The sequence below is a fragment of the Podarcis cretensis genome (assembly GCF_951804945.1).
Source record: "Podarcis cretensis genome assembly, chromosome: 11".
NCBI lineage: Eukaryota > Metazoa > Chordata > Lepidosauria > Squamata > Lacertidae > Podarcis > Podarcis cretensis.
In genome coordinates, this window is record NC_137180.1 from 31,818,064 (window position 1) to 31,844,910 (window position 26,847).

A 26,847-nucleotide genomic window follows, 5' to 3' on the forward strand; every position below is an offset into this window, starting at 1 on the left:
TATATGAAGAAAGAGTGAACATACTGTTTTATATTGAAGAGCTTTTTGTTGTTTTTATTGTGGACAGGGTCACTTTAAAATAGGCAATAAAGTTATCCAGTTTTTATGTGCACGTATTTCTCCTGTTAAGGCAATACAAGGTAGAGCAACAAAAAATTAATGTACAAAGAAATGCATTTGCCTGGGCACTATTTCCGTTCTCCCTGTCCCAAGTAGGATGCAGAATTCTCCACTGTTGTGATGTGTACAGGGAGAGGATATCCAGTTTGGACTGAAAAAGGCCCCTGTTTGAGGCCCTTGATGGCCGCTGTCAATCAGTGCTCTGATTCACACATAGTACTAACCCGTACTTAACATTAATTATAGTTAATATTAATTATAATTTAATAAACAATAGTTAAAGGTGAGTTGTCTGGCAGATGATCACTTCAACCTTGGTTTATTACATCACAGAGTAATGTAACAACATTAAGCAGAATTGTTTGTTTGTTTGTTTGTTTGTTTGTTGATATTCTGCCTCTCCCGGTTTAGGACTCAATAGCTCACGACGTAAATTAAAACAGATACAAGTTTTTTAAAAAACAAAATAAATATAAATAATAGAATGTTACAATATATGAAACGTAAATATCTCTAAATGAAATATAAATAATAAAATGAAAGCATTATCCTTTGTATATTTGAGGGTTTCTCAAAGCTAAAATGGAGTCAGATTGGCGGCATATGTAAAGGAGTCTGCTCTTCCCTCGGAAGAGAGTACATTTAAAATATTGCTATTGCTCGGACTACACTCAAGGTAGCAAATTTTAGTAAGTGAGAAGCAAAAGTTCATGAGTCTGAAAATACATGAAACAGTTTGTGTATTGGTAACCAAGTATGCTGAATTGCCTTATTACGCAGAGGGTTCTAATGCCAGTGTTTTGAATTTGTAAATAAGAGCAGAGACACCCAGCCCAGATTAATCATTATGCTTCTTGCCTTTCTTGAGCATTAAGCATTGTTCATATGTCTTTCCTCAGTTACTTAAACGTCAGAGATATTTATATTATTTGTTGGTACTATATTTAGGTTGGCTGTTTCACTTCCCTCCTGAATTTGTTCAAGCCCAGGAATTATATCAACTGCAAGGTAACATTTCATGAAAAGCAAAAGAGACGGACCTGACTTCTCCCTTTCTTTCTTTTTTTTTCAGGTGACATTTACGAAGAGGAAATTTGGGTTAATGAAGAAGGCTTACGAGTTGAGTGTTCTCTGTGACTGTGAGATTGCTCTAATAATCTTCAATAGCACCAACAAACTGTTTCAGTACGCCAGCACTGATATGGACAAGGTGTTGCTGAAGTATACAGAGTACAATGAGCCACACGAGAGTCGAACGAATTCAGATATTGTTGAGGTAAGAATACACCTCCTGCAACTCCTCCCACCTATACTTTGCCATGCAAATTTCATACCGACTTTGTTTCCTTCATGTCAATTACTTACTGACGTTCAGCTGAAATAGCTACATGTGTTTCTTTCTACAACTCACAAAACTGTGGAATACAGGACAAAGCAATATACTATTTGAGTCACTGTTTGAGTCCCTTAATTAATTTTGCTTCCATTTTATATTTATAAAGAAGTCATTTCCATCCAGTGCAGAAACCCTTTCTTACTGTCAAGCATGATAATACAAGCCATCACCTTCTTAAAACAATGGATTGACATTAGAGAGATAGGTAGGTCGCTAGATAGCCATCCAATAGGTTTTCTAATGTGAGTGCAAGTTAAACATCATGTAAAAATTTTATCACACAAAGTAAACCAGACCTTTTACACATTTGGCCTTAATGTATTGTTCAGTGTGGTTTGAAATAAATATTTTGTTGCTTTGCAAATACCGAAAAGGAAAACCCAGAAGAGCATTGATTCCCAAATGCATTGTATTCTTGTTTGCTGCCATTGATTTACTCTGTAATCTTATGGCAGTACTTTTAAGTAAAGATGTAAACAGATAGGTGAGTCACCTAACCAGCCTTAACCGTCTTTGAGAAATACTTATTTCAATGTAACAATCTCTGGGAGTTTTGCTGCTGATTTCAGTGGAGCCAGAATTTAAGTGCCTGTCTGCTTGGTGGCTTCCTGCACTTTTGGTTTTATGTTTTAATGCAAATCCAAAAGTGCACAAAGCAGTCCCATAAAGAAGAAGAAGTTTGTGCTCTCCTTCCCTGTGATAACTGTACCAACCCTGCTGGCTCTTTGGCTGACCAGACACCATGGTTAAGGCTTAGGAAATGCATGGGTAGCACATTGTTTGAAGGTTCAGAGTCTGCTCAGCAATCTGAGTACTAGGGAAGGTAAACGATGTGCGCTCTGGTTTCCGTCACAGTGTTCTGTTCCACCAGAAGCGGTTTAGTCATGCTGGCCACATGACCCGGAAAGCTGTCTGTGGACAAACACCGGCTCCCTCAGCCTGAAGTGAGATGAGCGCTGCACCCCACAGACACCTTTGACTGGACTTAACTATCCAGGGGTCCTTTACCTTTTACCTTAGCTAATATTCTAGTTCTTCAACCACTCAGCCTGGCCAGTAAATAATATGTGGCAACTATGCTTTGTGACAGGATGTGCAGTCGTGAGTTTGGTGGCCATGAAGTTGTAGCCATTCATAGATTTGTGTCAAAAAGGTTTCAGGCTCTTTCTACCAAAAAAAGCAAAAGCTGCAGGGACACGTTGGCAATCATTTTGGTAGATTCAAATGGTTAAGCGATAATCACACAAAAGAGAGACAAAATGCCTTGAGTACTGCTTATTCCATATGGCTTGCTGGCAGCTAAAATAGCTTACTAACTTGAAAGGATGTGATTTTCTATATTCAAACTGAAATACAGAGTGCAGAGGTCACTCTGGATTCAGCACTCTTTCAGGGTCAGAGAAAATAGTTTTGCAGCGTGTGTGGGTGTTTTTTTGGGGGGTAGAATCTTTACATTAGGGAAAAGGAGGAAAAAAACTTCAGTGTAATTATATTGTTTTACTTGATAATTAGCATCACTGTTGCTAGTACAATGAAGCAAGAAAACAAAAGCTGAAGAGGCAGGCAGCTTCACACACAAAAGTAGCTTGAGTACATGTCTTAGTGCAGAATAAAGAATTGCTGTCTTTTAAATATTTAAATGCGCCAGGGAAATGCAAAAACAGAAAACCCTATCCCACAGAAAACCAGAAATCATCTTCTTCTAAGGTACCCAGCATTGTTTGACATTGATCTCATTCATATATACTGTAATGCTAACCCAAATTGAGCAAACTGTTCTCCCAAGAAAATGATATTTATCTTTTCATACTACAGGATTTCTTTCTTTTTCCTTTTTTTTTCTTTTTCTTTTTCTTTTTCTTTTTCTTTTTCTTTTTCTTTTTCTTTTTCTCTGTGATTGTTTAACAGACTTTAACACATGGGTAGGCAAACTAAGGCCCGGGTGCCGGATCCAGCTCAATCGCCTTCTAAATCTGGCCTGCGGATGGTCCGGGAATCAGCGTGTTTTTACATGAGTAGAATGTGTCCTTTTATTTAAAATGCATCTCTGGGTTATTTGTGGGGCATAGGAATTCATTTTTATTTATTTTTTCCAAAATATAGTCCGGTCCCCTGCTGAAAAAAATTTCTGACCTCTGCCTTAACAGAATCCATACTGCTTTTTTGCCACATATTGGCATCTGGTATGTGGTTGAGTCTTCTTTACTTCATAGTGATGCTTCTTTCTAAAATGAAGTTTCAATTCTTAGCCTATTCGAACTGAGCAGCTTAGAAGCATGGCCTCGGTCAGAGTAGGATAATTAGATGCAATTTCGCTTGTAAAGTATATATGTGGGAACTGCATGGAGGGATTAGGGAACTAAGTGTGTTTTCAGTTCTCAAGATCCAAATATGACTGCTCCCTACAACACACTCTGGCAATGTGCATCCTTTTATTTTAAAAGCTATTTTATTTATTATTCATCTTCAATGGATCCTGCTGGAGCTAATAACACAGAGTACTTGCTATCAAATGTCAGAGTAAAACTGCAGTGGGACTATGTGCCCTTGACTCCCATGTTTTTCAGAAAATAGAGATTTGATATCCTTTGCTTATCTGACAGGGTTTTCACAGCAAATTCAGGTATTAGACATGGCAGAGCAAAAAATAATCATCACAGATTAACTTTTTGACCTTCTAAATAATAATAGTTATTACTGAAATTGCTAACAAAATCATTCCTCCCACTTAAGAGTGAATCAAAATATACATTTGGAGACTCTGAATGTTGCCCTTTCTAGTTTAGACAAAACTATAAAGGCAGGGAACAGACTTTTTTTTTAAAAAAAAAAAATTACCTATGAAATGAATTTGCTTTGGGACTCTGAAGGCTTCAGCATCTGGTGTGCAATTATCTGGGCTTTTTAATGATTTCAGGATAACATTTTATTACTTAAGGTTTTATTTGTCCATCCCAATCCCCTGGCACCACATTCTCATTGGTTGTACAGTGGTACCTTGGGTTACAAACGCTTCGGGTTACAAACACTTCGGGTTACAAACTCCACTAACTCGGAAGTAGTACCTCAGGTTGGGAACTTTGCCCCAGGATGAGAAAGGAAATCACACACTGGCGGTGCGGTGGCAGAGGGAGGCCCATTAGCAAAAGCGTGCCTCAGGTTAAGAATGGTTTCGGGTTAAGAACGGACTTTGAGGTACCACTGTACTTCGTAACCCGAGGTACCACTGTACTTTTAATGCATTTGCTTAATTGTAGCACTTTAACATTTTGTGTTTTCTTCTCTATGACTGCCTCCTCAATTCCCATCCCCTGTTATACAAAGTATTGCAAACCTTTCCCATCCCCTGTACATTGGTATTTCTTGTTTCTTCATTTCCATTCTCTCTCGTCTTTCACATAAATCATTCTTCTCTCTTCCTTCCAGACCATCACTCACCCTTTTTGTTACCTCCAGCCAATCAATCTTTTATTTCTCTGGTATTCTCACAAAGCTTCACCCTTTCCTGTCCTCGCCAATCCACTCCTTTCTACCAAGTCCATGGCTGCTACTTCATAGTTCAGATTCCCTGCTTCCCTGAAATATTTCCTTTCTCTCCCTTCTAGAACCTCCGTCTCAGCAGTTCTCTCCTTAATTACACAAACGCAGAGACAAAGACACAACACACAGACATTCCCACATCCCCTTCAAACATTTTGGAAACTCACAACAACTCACTCTACTGAACAGTTTTGATGCTCCCATACAGTTATCTAGAGATATACACACTGCTAAGAACTCTTTTTAGCAGCAGTAGATGTAGCTGCTTTTTAATAAGAATGCTTGGCTGAGTGCATATACCTCTAGCAAAAGTTAACTGCACCGGTGGTGTTGTGTCACTGCCATGAAAAAAATCCTTGTATATGTGAGATATAAGCAAAACAAGTTTGTAAATGTGACTGTTGGCACTGGAAAGAGAATCCATATTTTCTGGAGGAATATGAAACCAGTGCCAGTTTACAATGGGCATTTCTTAAGAGGTCTGTTTGCTTTACATTGGGTGATGAATTCCTTCACTGTGAAGTTCAGTTGTTGCTGAAAATTAAAGAGAGATTTTATATAAGCAATAATATAGTCTTAACAGACATGAGCTGTTGAGGAGGGGGGGAACCCTCTGGTATAGGACAACACAGGGTTCAATGTCACAACTTCAGTATTCTGAAAAGTTGGCAGCCATTCTGTACTAGCTGCCATTTAGATTGCTTAAAGAGCACATATCCATGTGACTTGCTGCATAAGTGATACATTATGTGTGAAAGAAATGACACCATCCCATTTTGCTGATTGACTTACTACATTTTGTTGCCTCAGACCTTTATTGCAATGGATCCTATAGCATACCTAAGATTAGTTACCTGGTAGGAGGTTATGAATGAGATGAAGGAGGAAGAAATCCCCTCTGTCAATTATTTCTAAAGGTCACAGAGCTAATGACTAGCTGAGAGGTTAATTAGATTCTGAAAGCCTTTTTTTATATCAATTAAGACTCTTATCTGTATATCCATAGTAAATAAGCACCTCTCACTATTTCAACTTGTGAACCTTTGTTCTCTTGCTCTGAGTGGCCTTGCACATGACAAAAATGCAGGGAAGATATGCTTCTCCATCACATCTGGAACAAAATGGTTGCATCTTCCCTGTACCATGAGATGCACAGAGTCCCAGGAATGTGCACATCTCACTATGCAATGAAGCAAAGTATCTCACCAACACCTCCCCATCCTCTGTGAAGCTGCTATCTGGGTAGGATTCAACTGATGAGTCCCTTTAGTGGAAACCTATGCCATGATTTCTGCTAGCACAAAGGGGCTTCCTCCCCTCCCCCCACTCTGCATGCTCCCTGTGCCCTTGAAATTAGCTGAGGGGAATCAGGCCACCCCAGAACAGCTTGTGGGTGCGAGAGCAGGGATTGTTCTCCCTGGCAAGCTATAATGCTTGCACTGACAGAATGACTGTCCTAGTGCCACACTGAATTCCTCCCTAAGGAGTTGATCCAAAGGTTTCCCAGAAAAGGTGAGTTTCATTGAGGCATTGCAGGAGGTGGTTCCAGGTGTAAGGGGCAGCAAAGGAAAGGGGAGCAGGAGACTTTTGCAGAGCTGAGGATGTAGAGTTGGACAAGCAAAGGTCACAGGAAGGGATGTGTCAGGAAATAAGTACAGAGAGATAAGGAGGGGAAAGGCCAGGGGGGGTTGAATTTGAGAACAAGAGGTTTGTACAGTATCTGGAAATGGACAGGAAGCTGGTGCAGAGATTTATCACATGGCCAGAGTGACAAGAGAAGTGAATAATTTTGGCACACTATTCTGAATGGATGCAAGTGGGAAAAGGTGAGACAATGGAAGACCAAAGGAAAGAAGACTGCAGTAGTCAAGGCAAGATACAACCAGGATATGGACAAGTGTTTTTGTTGAAGGAATCGCTAGGAATGTTGTAAAGCGAGAAGCAACATGACTTGGCAACTGACTGAATTTGGGAGGCAAAGGAGAAAGAAAAATGAACAGGGGGGATAGCTGACATTGTCAATAGATATAAGGAATGGCCGTAGCTCAGAGACAGAACATCTGTCCCACATCTAGTCCCCAGCATCTCCATGTAGGGTGGTGAAAGACCACTGTCCCAAACCCTGGAGAGCCACATGGTCTGACTCAGTCTGACTCGGTATAAGACGGCTTCCTATGTTCCTATGACTTGGCAGAGGTCTGCAAACTTTTTCAGCAGGGGGCCTGTCCACCGTCCCTCAGACCTTGTGGGGGGCCAGACTATATTTTGATGGGGGGGGGGAATGAACGAATTCCTATGCCCCACAAATAACCCAGAGATGCATTTTAAATAAAAGCATGCATTCTACTTATGTAAAAACACCAGGCAGGCCCCACAAATAACCCAGAGATACATTTTTAAAGGACACTTTCTACTCATGTAAAATCACGCTGATTCCCGGACCATCCACGGGCCGGATTTGGAAAGCGATTGGGACGGATATGGCCCCCGGGCCTTAGTTTGCTTACCCATGACTTGGGCAGTAAACTCAGAACCATTAACTGAGGAACAAAACAACATTCTAACATAATAAGCTTCCAGCGAAGTCACCATATTAGTTTCGTCCTGCAAGAGCAACGAGAATCAATGTGATGAAGTGGATTTTGTTCCAAAGAAAGCTTATGGTGTAATTAATGTGTTCATCTTTAAGGTGCCACAAGGCTCTTGTGTTGATTTTGACTACTGTTAGGCAACCACAGAGACAGTGTAAAAGCTGAAGGGGGGGCTTTGGAAGCTGCCTTAATTTTTGTGGGAGGGAAAGTAAGTTTATGCAAGCAGCACCCATGCATTTGTCCTAATTTTTCCACTCTCGTTAGTCATCCTATGAGGCAAAAGTTGGATGGGGTGCTTTAAAATTAACAGCATATAAAGAGCAAGGTCTTGAGTCTGCATCATGCTCTGCTCGTTCTGCTTCATAGATAAGTGTTTCTTCTTCAAGGCATAAGATAGCTGGCTCAGGAGCAGGGGGGGGGGGGAAATCTTGCACATTTGTGTAACATTCTTATAACCTAATAGGTCTACTGTTTTGTTCTGGGTTTTTTCTCTCCACTCCCTCCTAATCTCATCATTGGATAAGGTTCTTTGTTTTTGTAGTCACTGTTTCACATAGTAACAGCTTGTTGTGTTTTGGTCTATTTGCCAGAGGCTAGGTTTATTTTTAAATCCTTGAACTTTTGAGTTTTCTTTTTTTCCAAGATTGGAAGCAGCTGAAATGCCTAGAGTTACAGGTTGAAAAGCTTGCTTTACAATATGAGAAAAAGGAAGCTCCGATTTTCCCCTCCCCCTTTTGTGCTGCTTTGCTCCTTCTTTTTTTAATTTTTCCTAACAAATGTCTCTAACTGGTAGTTGCCTAAAAATAGAAAACCACCTAGCTAAAAATAGGTTTGCTCTCAGTCTTGCCAAGGAAAATGGAGAGGAATGGGGCGTGGACTCGGAGGCTGAGTAATCCAGCTCTATTCATTCAGAGATCCCTTTGAGAATGCAGGCCGATGATAAAGTGCCCTCCAAAAAAAGGGGGGGGAAGCCACAGGCCTCAGTTGCTCTCTTCAGACTGCTAGGTGCCAATAAACTTTTTAGCCCAAGGATATATTTTTTTCTCAGAGTCGTAAACATTTTATGAAAGACAAGGCTTTGTTTCACAGAAGCTAACTTGCTGTCAAAAATAGCTGGCTTTTCCTAAAGCCTTCCTCCGTCTCCCCTTCAGCCATGGTCCCGCTTTCCTCAGAGTTAAAAAATATTTTTTTTTAAAAAAGGGGTTTCTCAGATACATACTGCCAGTGTGTGCAACTGAGATACAACCTAACATTTTATAAATTTAATAACTCGTTGACGCTGGGATACATGCGGGCCTTGCTTTCAACACTTGCCCAAGTGAGAGAAATGGCATTTCTTTTTTTGAGTTTTAAATTGGTGGGTTGCTATAATTTCCTAATTAACTCTTGCATCGCCTCAGAGTAATTTTCCGGTTTTTCGCGTTCAGTGTTCAAAACCCAGGAGCTAAGGGATCTGTTTATGAAGTAGCATTAAATGAAGGAACTGGAATAAAAAGTATTCTTTTAATCTGAGGGACCATTAGGCACCTCTCTACCATATTTAGGCAGATTCCTTATCCTGCTTGCATTTGTTTTGTGTTTTTCCACAAAGAACCAGAACTTTGGGGTGTATAAACAAAATAAAAAAATTCCTTCCAGTAGCACCTTAAAGACCAACTACGTTAGTTCTTGGTATGAGCTTTCGTGTGCATGCACAGAAGTGTGCATGCACACGAAAGCTCATACCAAGAACTAACGAAGTTGGTCTTTAAGGTGCTACTGGAAGGATTTTTTTAAATTTTTTTTTGACTATGGCAGACCAACATGGCTACCTATCTGTATTTGGGGTGTATGTATGTAAAAAGCTCTTGGTTTGGAAACATGTTAGTTCTAATAACACAAAACACTTGGTTCTGATAACACAAAATCAATACCATATTGATTCACATACAGTGTGGGAGAGACATTAATAAATAAGTCAAGGTTTGGAGGGTGGATTGAGAAGGAGGCATTTTATGTTCTGAGTGGACCTTGATTATTTTTCTTTCCTTTTTTTACTTACACAGAGCACTAGCAGAAATCTTACAAGCTGCAGCATACTTTCAAACGGCTTTCCTTGAGCTTTTGTTTTTGGAGTACAGTACTTTTAATTAAAAGTAATCTTGACAAATATACCAGCTGGGTGTGTAGAAATGTCAGCAGAGTTCAGGAGGTTACATGGGACTGTGTATTATTATGCGCAGTTCCTGTAAATGCGGCTGGTGATAAGACTCTGAAGACAAAGGACAATAATTGATGAGAGGGGACTTAAATCACCCCAGAAGAATCAGAGCCCTTGTATCTATACACATTAACTCTTTTAGTCTCTTTCCTGCTTATGAGGAATTTTGTCATTGCATGTTGCAACCCTCCCTCATTCCCCCCCCCCAGCTACTGCTTTTTGTGATGGAGGCAAGGCAGACCACAAGTGACCTCTTTATGCAGTAAACAGGGTGTGATTGTGTCTGTGTGGTGTATTAGTAATTACCAAGGCTGAATTCCCATATTGAATCTTAACTGCTTGCATGGAAAAATAGGACACACAACCTTGTGCAACTATTTCCAACCTAGATAGTGATCTCCTTATTGCTGTGTTGCAGAGACAACTTTTGTTTAGCAGCAAATTCATTTTTCTATGCTTTATCATTAAGTCATTCCTGTTATGCATGATAGATGCAAATCTTGTTTATGTGGAATTTGTTTATAGGTACTATTCAACAGATGCTTTGAAGTGCCACATCATCATCGTGTGTGTGTGTGTGTGTGTGTGTGTGTGTGTGTGTATTAACCACGTACTGTAACCAAGGTTTGTTCTTGGTTTATGGCCTGTGGCTTGAACAGGCAAGCTAAATGACGAGTCCAAGTTCGCACACCATGCTAAGCTAACCCATGGCTTAGCTCAGTGCTGTGCAACAGCAACAGCAGCCAGGGAGGAATGAGACAGCTATGAAAACTAGGCCACTGAGTGTTAACATAATCTCTGAAAAATTTTGTTTGTTTGTTTCTGGTATATAGTCTGGTAGCCAAACCCCACAGTGGCCTGATGCAGGTGAGGTGCTGACAACATTGCCTGGTTATTTGCTCCTCTCCTCCACTCTCAGATGGGTATCTGTGGTTTAATGTTATGACACTAACTCTTACTAGCCAAAACATTGCTGCAGATGTAATACAAACCATAGAGGAGTTTGTATGAAAGCTTAAGCATTCTCAGCAAAACTTCTAAACCTTTAAGGTAAATTTTTATGGATGTTTATAATTTATTTTTCAACACTAAGATATAAGCCTGGTTTCAGCTCATTAAGATATAGAACATGCCATTTTGGGTTGGATCAGAAGCCCAGGGAATTGAAGAGGGGCTGTCCTTTGATTTATTTGTTTATTGGAAAAATCCTAATCTTCTCTTTCATAAAATGCAACAGGGAAGCTTACAAGTATAAAATGCAACAAAATTAGCCCATAAATTATAAAACGTAACTAAAAGCATCAGCAATGTGGCTAAACAGATGGGATAACAGGTAATTCTATACAGCAACCTGCAGATATTAGGAGGGCAGAGAGAACTTATCAGACTGCAGTTGTTGGGAGTAGTGCAGGTGGGAAGGGACAGGTTGGTGGGAGCCATGTCAGTAAGAACCTGGCCCAGGGCTTAATTTTTAAGACTTCAGCAGATAGAGTTCACATGTTTCCAGGTTTTTCTCTCCAAACATGAGGGCCAGTGTCTTAACATTTTTAAAATGAGGAAGGGGGCAGCTGTTAAAACAGAGTCCTGGCCGTTGTACAACTATATCCACAAGAAGTGGCAGAATGCTTCACTGTTTTTCTTCAAATGTAGCCACCTTCATAGTTTTCCTAAATTCAAGGTGAATAACTTGCTCTTGACTTAGGATCCTCTCCTTCATTTTTTATACTTTTGGCAAAAAACTTGGTTAAACTTCAAAATATGCTGACTTCCCACTTTGTTACAGTAAACAAATGTTAATTATTTATCTGTGTTCTGCATAATTTGCATCCATACTTTATGAATTAAGTAGATGTTATTGATTGGACTCCATTTGCCTTCTGAGAGGTCTCTAAATGTATGGCATGGGTTTACCTAAAGCTCAAGATGAAATTAACACAAATTATAAAATTCATAGTTATGTAAAAGTTTCAGTTACATTTGCTTTATTAACCCAGATACTTAATAATCGTAGGGTCAATGATTCACTGTGAACTATGTTCAGAATAAACAATTCTAAATTATTATTAATGCTTATGTATTAATTGTTCAATGCTGTTTAAATATACAATAATGATTTGTATCCAGATGCTTTATCATTTCAGCAGATCAGCCTAGATCTTCTTCTATTATGCTTAGAAATTAATGACCAAGTAAATGTACCAGTAAAAGAAGTCTGCCCAACTTTATTTTGAATAATTTAATGTCTTTGCAATAGAAGCTGGCATTAAGGGTGAAAATCTTTGATGTATTGGATATGCATGCATTATAAAAGTCTCAAACCTACTTATTTACATCATCCTGTGCAACCTATAGACAACTATAATTACATTTTATAGAGCTCTATTATATATAAAAAAGTGCATGCACTTTACGTTAGGGTTGTTAAAGCATGAGTTTATTTCTTTGATCAAGCATTACACCACAGAGGCTGTTCAAAGGAAGTAAATTATAGAATAGTCGATAAGAGTATTTTAAACAACATGCAGCTGCTATAGATTGACTCAAAGGAGATCAAAATCTTGACGGAGAAGCAATTCCTAATGGATTGTGTGCTGTGTGTAGGGGGGGGGAGAGAGAGAAAAAAAAATTTCACTGCCACAATAGGACCATATGTAGAATATGACCGAACGTAAAAAGCACATAATGTATGCTTCTAATGCCTGTAATTGAGGGACTTGATATTGGTTATTACATGGTTTTAGTGTGTTCAAACTCGTATCAGCAAAATCGCAGCTCTTGCCCCCTCCCCAATCCCCACCAGTTATAAAATGTGTAGGTTAGCAGTCACATTTTTTATTTTTATTTTAATGATATATGAACATGACATTGATTCCTAAAATGTATATTTCCTGGAACACACCTACTGAACAACTTCCATCCCACCCTGCAAGGCTTTTTATTGCCATTGTGGCTTCCTTTCATGTGGTATCTTTGGTTCCTTCTCTTCTGCTCCAAAGCAGCAGGATGCTGTTGGGGTGGTGGTGGTTATATTACATGGTTCTTTGATTCCATAAGACAGGAAAAATCATGTCATGGGATGTCCCAATCCAGTGCTGTAAAAACCATGCAGACTCGGTAAGACTAATCATGTCTTTTATCTCTCTGGTTGCTTTTTGGATTCTGTGGGTCATTTCTGCATCTGTGTTGTTGTTGTTTAGTCATTTAGTCATGTCCAACTCTTCGTGACCCCATGGACCAGAGAACGCCAGGCACTTCTGTCGTCCAGTGCCTCCCGCAGTTTGGTCAAACTCATGCTGGTAGCTTCGCGAACACTATCCAACCATCTCACCCTCTGTCGTCCCCTTCTCCTTGTGCCCTCCGTCTTTCCCAACATCAGGGTCTTTTCCAGGGAGTCTTCTCTTCTCATGAGGTGGCCAAAGTATTGGAGCCTCAGCTTCACGATCTGTCCTTCCAGTGAGCACTCAGGGCTGATTTCCTTAAGAATGGAGAGGTGTGATCTTCTTGCAGTCCATGGGACTCTCAAGAGTCTCCTCCAGCACCATAATTCAAAATCTGCATCTGTGTATATATGTGCATATGATGTGCAGCTAGCTTGCAGCGCAGTGTCAATCCACTCATGTTGTTTGGATGTTGTGCCTTAATACTATCTGGATCCACAGTTAGCCTAGTATGCAATGAAAGAGGGCTATGGAATTATGTAGAGAAGGCAGAAATATGAAGGATGCCTATTGGCAGGGCATGCTATGTACTCATACAGTAGGTGTCTGCATGTTACATTCTACAAGTGTACACAAAACATTGAGCTGTACAAATCAACAAGTGTGCGCTCTTTCACACAAGTGCATGCATGTAGAGATAGCTTGTACCTGTATTCATCATAACGTGTGAACAAAGCTATAGGTGAGAAAAGACAGGGAAGGGGGTTTTGGAGAAGCAAGGGCAACATTCCAGGGAGCATTGCCTATCTCTGTCCCTCACAAGCAGACAGGATTTTTGACTGTTTTCCCCAGCATGAAGTGGGGGCAGAGAGAGAGAAGTTCAGAGGATATTTAAGTTGCTGCAGACTGTTAGATATTAATGGCAGAGGAGTAAAGTGGCTGTCAAGAGAAGGTAAGGAGAAAGCAGAGACAGCTGCAATTAATGTGAATGAAAATGAGGTGTGTAATGGCAGCCTTTGTAGGTCTGTATAGAGTTAAGGCAGACTTTAGACATGGATCTTAAAAACAGAAAGATTCCATTTTTTACTCAGCTATGGGCTCCTTGCGTGACTTTAGCCATTCATTAACTCTCTCTCAGCCCTAGTTTCCGTTTTGTGAAACAAAAGTATATTTGCAGATGCTTAACTGTGGTCAGTCCCTTCAGCAGACAGTGACATTGTTAGTCTCGGAAAAAACAACCCCATATTTGCATCAAAACACCAGCCTTCTTGCTGTTGATGTATCGCTAAAATAACAGCTTCCATAAGGAGCATCCAGTACTCACTATGTTTGTTGTATGTTGGCTTGCAAGATACACAGTACTCTTCCTCAGTTCAAGAAAAATTATTTTCTGAAGCTTTGTCTAGGGATTTAAAAGGTGTTTCTCTATTTCCTTCTCTCCAGATGTCTCCATTTATAGCTTCTAAATGTTGTCAGGTATAAATGGTTTCACCTAATTGTCTTCATTAGCAGAGGCCTTGAACTGTCAGCCCCCCTGCAGATAACAAGATTTGACAGTTCTGACTAGAGCTGCTCTTCCTGAACCAATAGTACAAAGTACAAGTAGCTGAGAAGTCTTACTAGCAAGGCTGTGCAATCCCCTCACCCCATAACAACACACTACACCACATGACAAAGGATCCCATTTTACTTTTGCATTGCATACAATGTATTTTCTGAACCTGCACAATTTCATGGTGTGTCCTGAGCTTTAGTTTTTGAGAGAGGAGAAAGATCTGTCCCAATCCAAAATATATATACCATTCATAATTTTATAAAGTTCTGACTTGACTCCCCAATAGTCTTCTTTCTTCTAAGCGAAGAAACCTCATAGGCTTCACCCTTCTTTCGTAGGAAGGTGATTCAACCCCTTCATCATTTTAGTGGCACTTTTCCAATGCTGGGATAACACTTTTCACATGGGGCAACAAGTATTTCAAATGTGGGTGCACCACTGAAAGGCATTATTATTTTCATGCCTTCCCTTATGCTTTGTTTTCCTTTTTAAATATTGCAGCATATTTAGCTGATTTTGTTGGATGAAATAGGAATTTCCTGGACAATATTAGAGCTTGGAATTCAGTCCACAGAAAACTGTGCTCCCTCGACAACTCCTTGTCTGGTTTGCAAGTGGGGCTTCCTTTCGGTGTTGATCAGCTGATCGGAACAGAATGGAAGCTCTGCTGGGATTGGCTGCAGCAGGGAGCTCCCTGTCAGAAACTCCCTATTGCGGCTGGGGGGATGTGGAATCTCACTTTCTATGTTTGGAGCAAGTGGTTTGGATTCAAGCTGCTTCTTCCAAATGGAGTATTTTTATCTCTGCAAACGTTGCAGCTGCTTCCTCTGCTGAGGGGGAAATACTCTGTTTGGACTTCAAACGTAGCATCCCCTCCTTCCATAATCTGCAGAAGGAAATATGCTTTGTATTGAAGCAGCAGCTTGAATCTAAATAGTGTCCTCCGAACAAACTTTGAAGGGCTTCCCTGTAACTGCCAAGCAGCTGATAAGCAGTTAGAGGTAGCTCCTTGGAGCTTCATCAAGTGATTGGCCCACCTGTCAAAGTTGGCCAACTAAGGTGGAGGTATTGGGGATCTGACCCACTGGCCAGATCCAGTTTCCCACCAGTGCTTTAGTTGAAGTATAGTTTAATGTGATGTGTGAACCAAACCTTTGTTGATCACTTTGTTATCCACAACTGTCTAAGCAGTATAACAGGGACCTAATGTGGGCAGTGGACATGGTACTATTGAAATGATGAATTTGGCACAATTCATAATGTATTGTGCGCACATGCACAAATAGTGCCTTGCTGTGTCTCCCCTGCCCACTGTCCCTTTTTGTTCACTTCTACTTGATCACAATATTGCACAGCCAGCAATGTGAGCAGCTGCCATCTCAATGCAGCCTTAAATAAGTCTTGAAACCTCTTTGACAACAATTTTATGCTGAGCCATTTCTTCTTCCCTGATGGGACAACAATTAACAACCATTTCTGAACCATAATATTTGCCATTATTGGATTTATGAAAGACAGGATCCTGTTCGATAAACTCCAAAACTGATGGAGTGGCATTTCTGTCTGTTCAGAGCAATGTAGGAGAACCATATTGTTCAGATGTTTTGGACGAACAGCTAAGTCAGGAGAACCATGTATTTTCTCTGTGCAGTTTATTTATCTCACTTGCTCACAGTTAAACTCATATGAAGGTTACAGCTGGCTATATTAGTCATACCCTGGCATGGCCAGGATGAAGATTTGAAGCAACAACATGTAACTTAAGGAGCAGGGTGTGTTTAGAGCTATGACCCTGCACATATCCATTTGAAAGGAAGTTCCACTGAAATGAATTGGGTTGCTTGAAATGATGATTCAAATGTTATAGCTCCTCACATGGAAACTACCAAATGGTCCTTCTACTTAGTAGGAAATCTTTAAAACAGAGTTCTGGTTTCTCTGACCGATTGATTCCTTCTCTGAAATAACCACCACCAAACCTGTCAGGTTAGTGGTTAGGTGGAGAATCTTCCTGAAATTTAGGTGAACCAGGTTTATCCAGGAATTCAGATATTTCAGCAAATATGACCACAAAGAATAGAAGTTCAGTGATTTGTAGAGCTGGAGCTGAACCTCTTGAACTAGCTTATTCTTGCAAATAAATGTGTTTGAGAATCTGAACAAAAATAGTACTATCTTATACAGTTTTAAATGGCAGAGTAAATATTTTGCTTTTTGCTTTTTAATTATTACTGCACTGCATTCTGCGTTAAACTGGAAGTGATATAGCAAATGACTTCCAGACTTCTAACACTTTGTAGCTAAGAGGGCAGTCCCCCTTTCTCCACCTTCATTTGTTGGCGGGAAGATGCCTTTCATTTGGGACTATTGTATAGGGAGAAAATGTTAGATATTATCCCCCCCCCATTCCTGATCTTGATTGGCCCCTGCATTTTTTAGGACAAGGGAGACAACAACCATGTTACCTGGAAAAGAAATGGTTAAAGTCACAGATTTGGTTTCTAGAGAGAAGAAAGAAAGGCCATAGTGAAGGAAATTTCTAGAGCAATCTATGACTGTGTAGACACTATACTTCTGGGATTTGTAGCTTGTTAACGGTTGCTGGAATTTGTAACTCTTATACCTTACAGTGGTGGTTCCCAATTAGCTAAGTACTTTAGAGCCCCCATTTTTCCAAAGCCAAGCCGAAGCCTTCTTTTGGAAATTTTTATATCTCTGTTGTAGCTTTGTTATATGAATGGGACCATGGACCACCAATTGGTAACCACCGCCTTTCAGAATTACAAATCCCAGAAACTGTTAACAAGTTGCAATGCCCAGAATTCTTTGAGGCAAGGACTGAGCTTCAAATGTGCTTTAAAGGTATAGTGTGTGCAAAGCCTATACAGGCCATAACCAAATAGAATAGTATTGTGATAGGCCTGCAAAGTTGTTCCACTGAGTTTTTAAAGCAAGGGGGATTGGGGCAGATGCTAGAGCAGTATACAACAGTGTTGTGTGGACTGAGTGGGAAAAAAGTGTGGCTGTTCCACTGTAATTGTCCAGTGTGAATGCAACTGTGCATTATAATTATCATTATGCTGTATTTCCAAATAAACAGCAGAGAATCATTACATTTGTGTTCTTCTCACCAAGTAGATCCACTTTCTTTTTCTCTTGCTGCTCTTCGTATCTTCTCAGATAGCTACAAAAACATGAAAATTGGCTCCTTGACTATTTCACAGCTGCTCCTGGAGTTCTGAATACCAGCAGTATAATTGGCCAAAATCTTGTTAATTTCACTTGCCTGTTGCTTCACGAAGCTATGAGAAACAGCAGGGGTGTTGACCCTGTATTTCTATTCAACTTTGTAAACCAGCCGTGCTCTTAGCTTTTATTACATGATTCTAACAATTCTTTCTTACTTCCCTATTGTTTTCTGCCATCTCACTACATCCAAAAACCTATCCTGGAGTTGGGAATGATGTGCATTATTGTTGTTATATTTATACCCCGCCCATCTGGCCGGGTTTCCCCAATATTGTCAGGGAGAGGTGCATATGGAGGGAGGAGTTTGCTGAAAATGCCTTTGTTGTGTGAACAGAGGGATCCAGTCAGTTATCTTTCCACACGGGATTTAATGAGTAGAAGAACTTCATATGTTTAAATGAAAGTTTATATTTTACTGTATCAGTTTTCATCTAACAACAATATCTTCCTAAAACTAAACAGATCATCCCTCTTCTTGCACATGCTTGCAAAAATTATATTCTGACAGAGAAGACCATAATGGTGGTGCTTAGCATTCCAGAGTCCCTATTTTCCAGGGACAGTCCCGGATTTACAGAAGTCATCCCAGTTTCTGATTTGATCCTGGAATGTCCCACTTTTCCCTAGGATGTCCCTAGGAAGGGTATGGAGCTATGCATCCCCCAAGCCAAGGAGATAAATAACTATACAAGCTTTAGAAGAATTCTGAAGGTAGTAGCCCTGTATAGCGAAGTTTTTAAATGTTTAGTGTTTGATTATGGTTTCATTTATGTTGGAAGCTGCTCAGAGTGGCTGGGGCAACCCAATCAGATGGGTAGGGTATAATAATAATAACAGTAATAGGATAGGACATCCCTATTTTCATCAGAGAAATGTTGAAGGGTATGGCATTCTGGTGAGGAATTCCTCCTTATTTATAAAATGTGAAGGAACAATATTGGGAGGAGAAAGCACTGAAAAGTTCTGTGACTGTGTAGTGTGATAAATGTGATAGTGGTGTGCCCAAAGCCCTGGTCTATGTCGGTAGGGCTTTGTTGAGAAGCACACTATGTCCCGAACTACACCCAGGTTGTGGTTTTGTAGCTTTAACCAAAGAACTGCTCCCTTTCACTCTATTACTGTAGTAGATGACTAATTCCCGCCCCTCACTGTTAATATCGGCTCAGTCATATTAACTTACCAAACTACCTTATGCTGAATTGGACAATACTGTATATTTATTCCAGTTATCTGGACTAAATTGCCACTCTGGTTGGCAGTGACTCTCTAGGGAACCTGTGGTTCTCCTACATGTTGTTAGACTACAACTCCCATCATCTATGTCCATTGGTCATGCTGGCTGAGGCTGATGGGAGCTGGAGTCCAGCGACATATGGAGGGCCACAAGTTGCCTACTCTTGCTGTGGATTGTACCTAATTGTTACTGTATTTTTCGCTCTATAGGACGCACTTTTTCCCCTTCAAAAATGAAGGGGAAATGTGTGTGCGTCCTATGGAGCAAAGACGCCATAGCCCCGCGACCCTCTCCCGGCTGGAGAGGTGACGCGTGGCTTTGGAAGGAGCCTCTATAGCCGCGCATCCCCTCTCCAGCCGGGAGAGCGCGTGCGGGGCTAAAGAAACCCCCCGCGACCCTCTCCCGGCTGGAGAGGTAACGCGCGGCTATGGAAGGAGCCTCTATAGCCGCGCATCACCTCTCCAGCCGGGAGAGCGTGCGGGGGGCAAAAGATCTCATTCTTGAGATACCCCAAGCACCTTATAAGTGTACCTAATATACAATGTAAGTGATACATATTATAAATTAATAGTAAAGATAAACAATTTCAGCAAGAACAGGAAAGTTGTTAGGCTAGCAGACCCAACACCAACCAGAGTTGGTGTTGGCCCATTGAAAAAAGGACATTTCCAATACCAACTAAATACCACCTAGAGCCATTTTGCCCTCTGGTCAATGAGTTCCATGACTTGAGCACAATTGCAAAGAGTCCCATCTAGTGTATTACTTATCTGTCATGGTGGAGGGACATGGGGAAGAGTGTCTGCTGGTGAGCTAGGTGGACAGTTGGGCTGCATGCCACACCTTTTACTCTGCCACAATTCCTTCTTTCCCTCTCATCATTTTCATAATAGACATTTAATTGAGAATTATAAATGTTTCCGTTTGCAACGTTTGGATTTTTTTAGTTCAGCTCTCTCCCGGGAATGTCTGTGAGCAGACACATTGTAAACTAAAGACATTCTGATGAGCAGATAAAACACCTACAACTCTTAATAGCTGTTTAAAGACCAGGCCTGTGATCTTACACACAGGGGTTTGGGGGGGTGTTATTTTTTTGAAGGTGCACAGGTTCCATTAGGTGTATTCATTGCAGTAGAAGACTTTTGTAATTTACTAGAATCAATTCTGTAGATTTATTCACTGGTATGTTGCAACCATTCTGAACAAATAAGCAAACAGCCTGCTGTGATGAGCACTGACTATTTCTGAGGGGCTGCATGCGTGTTGACTGGCAAACACAAAAATGGACCCTTGTGCCATTTTTGTGTGTGGTGTTTAGAGCAGAGAAAGCAGAAGGGTGTTTTTTTCAAGGGAGTCCATAGTTGCACTTCCTAATGTCCATCTAGCAATTCATTATTGTTATGTTGTAAAAATAATGTAGAGCACGCGGGGGGGGGGGGGGATGGAGAGAATTATCCCAAAGAAAAGCTTGCCTCTAAGAACCATTTTTTAAAAAAGAAACTTCTAAGGAACAGCCAGGTGCTGTCAAAAGTGGGGTTGGTATCTCAGTTGGTGGCAGGCGTTCTGCTGAGTCAGCATTGACTGGCCTCTGCCTTCAGTGCCATCTCTGGAAAGTGTGTAGCCCTCTAGATGAAATGCAAAACCAAAATATTGGTTACTTAGAATTCCACGGCCTGTTATACAAGAGTGACTGTATTACTTCCAAAGTCTAAAGTGGGGGGGGGGGGGAGTCAGGCTCTAGTAATTATATTCTGCCGTTCAGTTTCTGCTGGCTGCATCACACATCATTTCCTGCTCTAAAAATAGTTGCTGGCAAAGGATAATTCTGATGTTTCCACCCTAGAGGTAGCCGCAGCTTGAGAGAGAGAAGAAAAAAAAAAAACTTTTAAAAATTCTTTTTTAAAAAAAGAACTGGTGGGGTATTTTAATTATGTCCATACAAAATATGATACATTTAATTTTTATCGTAAGCAGCTTTGCTTCTCATTTTAACAAAAAAGCTGGATATAAATAATAAAGGAAAACTTCTTTTCCGTAAAATTTATGGCACATGCTTTTTTTTCAGATGTACGTGCACCAGACTTTGTTCCTCAAGTGCAAACTTAAACATGGAAAGTGTAACTGAGACAGACCTGTGCTTGCAGATGTTTGTGTGTGTGTTGTGCAGGTGCACGCATTTGGGAGTCAGGATATGCTGTGGCTTCCTATTAAGTAGATGCTCAGCATCAGGCTCAGTAAGAGGTGGTGCATATGCATTTATTTCCGTGAGTCTTCTCATCTGCTTCTGACGTTGGGGATGGAGGAGCTTCCTTTATCTGTGGAAGGACAGAAAAAGGCTGAATTCACAGCCACCACTGTCCCCTTTTATTTTCTTTCTCAACTCAGTTCAGGTATTGGCACCAGAAGTAAAGGGATAAAGGGTCTGGAACCACCAACTGCAGGAAGCGGGGAAAGAATTCAGTGCCTCTCTCCTTTTAATGTGATAAAGTGGTGGGAGGGTGAAAACTACGCAATATGCCAGTCACGAGGATTGTAGTTTTCACCCTCCCACCAGGGGTTTTTTCTTTTCTCAAAAATTCTGCATGGGTTCCCTGATTTGGTTTCTGGACCCTGGCATACAAGGCTAGGGGTGGGGTGGGTTTTTTTAATCCTTTGCTCCACAGTGTAGATCTCATCAGTAGCAAGGCCCACACACTATTTGCCACTGAGACAAAGGAAACCCTAGTTGGATATGGCTTCAGTATCCCCATGAAATACTGCAGAGCAAGGTGTAGAATGAAACATTGGGGGACGGACAATACGTACAGTTATTGTGGAAAGTAATCCTGTATTTTTTTAAAAAAATAAAAATAAAAATCATGAATATTATGTTCTTAAACACTTAGCACAGTGAAGAGCTGAAAATTGTGACAACGTTACAAGTACAAAAAGCAGACTGCTGAAATCCACAGAGATTAGCAGCCCCAGTCTGCAGAGACACAACTGAGAAAAGCCATCTATGGCCATGTTGCAGCAGAAGCGACGGCGATTGGCTGCTGTCATTTGGTCTTTGCCAGAATAGACAACAGGTGCAGAGTCGCTGACAGGTGTGGATATCTAGGATAAGTAAAATTGCTGACGCCTAGTGATGTAGCCTTATGTCAGATTGTAAACTGCTGAGCTCTCACGGAACAGGGAGCCAACTTGCATGTTTTCAGATCACTTGATGTGCCCTCGTTCACTCCCTCCTCCCCACAGAGGCTCTTGATGAATGTCTGGATGACTAAACTCAATCCCTGCCAGTGCCCCAGGATGTTGGTGTGTCTGTGGGCATAGCCCACCAGATATGTATCCTGCATTAAGTCTCTTGAGATTAAGAGAGGGGTTGTGTGTCTTGCATTCCAGTTGAAGGAGACTTGCGCAGAAGAAGTTTCCATCCTAGGAAACTGTGCCCTACGAACGTTGTCGTCGTCATTTTTGTCAGTTGGTGACTTCCCCTTTTTAAAAATAATTTTTATTAGAGTTTATAAAGAGAAACACAAAACTTAGTCTCAAATATCTTTTCTCTTCCAACATTAATCTAAGATAAAAACATGAAGAAAAAGGAAAGAAGGAAAGAGAAAAAATAGAGACAGAAAAATAAGGAAAACTTTACCTTTCTTATCTTTTCTATTTCCACTTGAAAGTTGGTGATTTTCCTTAATGATTATAAGTTGGGGTTCAGTAATGTTTAAATTTTGCTTTACCACTTCATACTTGTTCATATTAAGGCAGAAGACTGAGAAACTGTATTACATTAGAGCATTATGAACGTCCTGGAATTTGAAATGAGATTCAGAGGTATGGAATCATAGAATTGGAGAGCTGGAAGGGATCCCAAGAGTTATCTAGTCCAACCCCCCTGCAATGCAGGAATTCTGCCCACTGCTGTCCCTGGGTGGGCTCGAACCAGCAACCTTTTGGTTAACAGCCAGACACACTGCCCCATTGTGCCATAAGAGAGTCTGCGTAATAAGCTGAGATATATGGTTGTAGTCAACAAAGTCATTGTGTGAGCAGAACAACTTTCACTCCTTCTCCTGCCCCTGCACAAATACCCCAAATATGCTCTGGTAGGGCTGACATTACTGGGACTTCAAAGGTGGAATTGACATCTGGGGGGGAATTTCCGAAAGGCAGGTGCTTTGTCCTGGATCTTAGGCAAGTCAATCGGTTTTTTGGCCTTTGTCTTAAGAAAAAGCTCAATAACTTTTCCCTTGCTTATACTTTTGGAAATATGGCAACCCTGTGCTCTGGCATTTCCCCAGCTATCCAGAGCAGATTTAGTTGACTGTGAGTAGCACACTGAAGAGAAGAGGAGAGGGGAAGGGAGGGGAGGGGAGGGGAAGCTCCATTGCACAAATAGAAGTCATTCTGTTCAAACAATGACTTCACTGGGATTCAAACCATAGATTACACTGGTCAACAACAAATTTGTTGTCTGCGTTTTTTCAGCTGATTTAGGACGAATCTGATGCGCTGAATCCAAAAATCACATTGGTTTTGCTCAATCAGGTCAAGTTTTTGAGCTATGGCTACATGTCATTTTTTTACGTTTTTGTTCACATGTACGCTTGTGTGGAGCATTTTAGAAGAAGTTGGTGGGGGTAAAATGCCATGTCAAATAATTGTTTTGATTGGAAATGATTATTTTAATGACAAGAAGTATTCAGGTCCGATAGTTCTGGGTGATTATGTCGAAAAGGGATCAGTTTGAAGTCATAAAACCTCGAAATCTTCCATAAATTGGTGCGGCAAAGCATAAAGTTGGGGGATCAAAACTAAGTTAATGGGGCAGCCGTGCTCAGCATTACACAAAGAAGGACTGGCCTGTGTGGGAGGAATTGGTGCCTTGCAAAAAAAGGAACGGCATCAACGACCCTCTGGTGGGCAGAGACAGAATACTCTTCCTGCCGCTGCACATCAAGCTTGGCTTAATCAAGCAGTTCACCAAGGCTCTGGACAAGGATGGTGACTGCTTCACTTACTTGTGCCAGGCTTTTCCAGGATTGACCATGGAGAAGTTGAAAGCTGGCATCTTTGACGGTCCTCAGATCCGTCAACTCATCAGAGATCCAGAGTTCAGAAACTCAATGAACGAAGTGGAACTGGAAGTGTGGAAGGCATTTGTTCTGGTAGCCAGAAACTACGCAGAACTTGTCAACAACATGCTGACTGCTTTCAGAAACCTGGGCTGCAACATGAGCGTCAAGATGCACTACCTATTTTCACATATGGACCGGTTTCCTGAGAACCTGGGTTCAATGAGTGACGAGCAGGGGGAGAGATTCCATCAGGACGTGAAAGAGATGGAGACCAGGTATCAGGGTCGCTGAGATGCAGTCATGATGGCTGACTACTATTGGACTCTGAAGAGAGACCTCCCTGCCGCTGAGCATTCCTGGAGTTCCAAGAAACGGAAGTTCAAGCCCTGAAGTTTGAAAAATGGTGAAGCAACATGCAATTTACGTGTACTTACCTTTATCAATGCCCACCATTCAGTTTACAGTAATCAATGTTTCTATCAGGTAATCAATATAAGTTGTTGAAAAAACATTTTTTTCTCTTGAAAACATATTTAGGATGATATGTGTTGACAAAAATCAGCTGATAATGCCACAAAAATGTAATCGATTTTGTCACAAGATCTGATTTTTTTCAAATCAACATAGCACAAAAACCTGACCTGATGAAGAGAAACGGATGCCAGTTCCTGATTCAGCAGTGCAAAAATACCCTAAATCATTTGTAGAAATCTAGACAACATTCAAAAAGTAAAAAAATGTTGCCCAGTGTTAGGAATCAATGACTGGAGCCAAACGGTCACTTGATCAGTACAACCTGGCTCTTTAGTAGCCATACCAGAAATGACAGTGGGATATGGAGGCAGTGGCAGCTGCAGCAATTGTTTACAGTCCACCGTGCTAATAGATGGTATTCAAGAAATGAAAGCAAAGCAAAGGCACATATCTTTTTCCAATTTCAGTTTGCATCTATGTGTAGCTTTGCAGATGTTGAATTATCAGCTTGTCACTTGTGCTGTGCTTACTTAAATAAGCAAGCACTGTTGCTGAATATTGAGTGTAGATCTGGCCACTTTGACTGTGTTGAATTTTCAATGATGAGTTTGTTCAAATGAAATCCTAAAAGTTTATATCTTTTAAAACTACACTATAAAACGCACCAGTTTTTAAACAGCATTTTGAGTGACTAAGAGCTACTGCTCAGAAATGCTATCTAACACCTTTATTGAACTTTCTGCATTACCAAATACAGTGGCAGCCTCTGTACTCACAGTAGAGGTGGACTGGGAATATACTGCACAGATTTCTGCCTCCTTGAGTTACTTGAGACATAAATCTTCCTAATGGGAGCAAGGAGCGTAAGACCTGGCTGGCCTTCAATGACAGAGAAAGACATTTCAGATCTGCAGCAAGAAGCAATGACCAAGGGAAATAGGTTTCCCCCCAGCACTTGAGGGTTTGTTCCCTTCCTACACACTGTGTCACGAGGAAGGATTTTTAAAAGAGTGGCACTTTGAGCCTTTGTGGTTTTGTTGCGTTGATTATCCAGGCTACTGAAATCTGAAAAGAAGATACCCATTAGATTACTGTTCACCTGATGGAGTTCAAAAGCGACTCTAGGAGTAGATTTTTTTAAATCATTTTCCTGAGTAATACAAGAAACTAAAATATACAAAATTCACAATGAGCAGTCCAGGACTTCACAATCTGCTGCTATACAGTGTTTCCTTGCAAGGTTCCCACTGTGTTTAATAGGATTTACTGTACATCCAGGTATGGATCCCCTGATAATAGTCTCATTCTTTAAAAAGAGGCTTTCAGAGAAAGTTGTCACAAACAAGTTGGAGAGACATTTTAATTTTATAGTCAAATTAAAAAGAGAAAGTTCAAAACGAAGGTAAAAATTAACAGAGCTTGAGGCTGTCAGAAAAAAATAACAACTTGATCTTCATTTGGCAAGACAAGGAAGACAAGGAGCAAACTTTACTACCTTTGTGCTGTTTGATTCCTTCTGCAGACAGCCATGCAAGGGGCTTCAGTAACAACAATATCCCTAGCAGTTTTTTCCCCTCCCCTTTAGCCATTTTGCCTACTGTTTAAATTCAAGTTAAAGCAGAGACATTTCAACTGGCTTGAGGCATATATCTGAAGGTCCCAGATATTGTGCTGGTGATGTGGTGATCCAATGTGGTGTAATAGTGAGGGGGAAATCCATGCTCAAATGACCACACCATTGTGAAGTTCAGTGGGCCAGTCACTGTCTTTTAGCCAAGCTTATCTTCAGGGTTCTGAGAAGATAAAATGAGACGGGAGGGGAGATCCATACATACCACCTCGAGCTCCTTGAAGGAAAGGCAGTGGTGGCATCCTGGCTTTCAAGCATCCCCCATAGAGTGGCCCATGTTGCACCGATGCTATGATTCTGTCAGCATGGGATTATTATTATTTTTTTAATGTGGGTTAATTTAATTGATTGCAAGTATCACTTTACCATCATATTCTATCAACAGATAGATTTTAGAAATCCTAAAAGTGACACAGAAATAAGGAAATAAAAGAAACAAAGAAAGAAGGACTATCCCCTCCCAATGCGCTCCTATATTTAAGATCTTAGTAAGAGAAAAGTGTACGTTGTGTATATGTAGACACAGGCATGTTGAGCTGCTCAGTTATGCTTTAGCATTACTTATAAGTAAATACATCAATTTTTCTGTTGAATTGAGAGCTTGTGTGTGGGACAAAGAAAGAATCTGCATCCA

The 26,847-nt window shown here is 40.7% G+C and overlaps 1 protein-coding gene across 14 annotated transcripts in view; it reads left to right on the forward strand.

Moving 5' to 3' along the window:
- The window catches only part of MEF2C (myocyte enhancer factor 2C), a 173,783-nt gene that overhangs the window by 99,345 nt on the left and 47,591 nt on the right, over positions 1-26,847 (forward strand). For all 14 annotated transcript variants that reach the window (XM_079995648.1, XM_079995647.1, XM_079995655.1 and 11 more), the window contains one exon: positions 1,193-1,396. In XM_079995648.1, the coding sequence (XP_079851774.1) occupies positions 1,193-1,396 (204 nt within the window). The remainder of the gene's footprint in view (positions 1-1,192; positions 1,397-26,847) is intronic.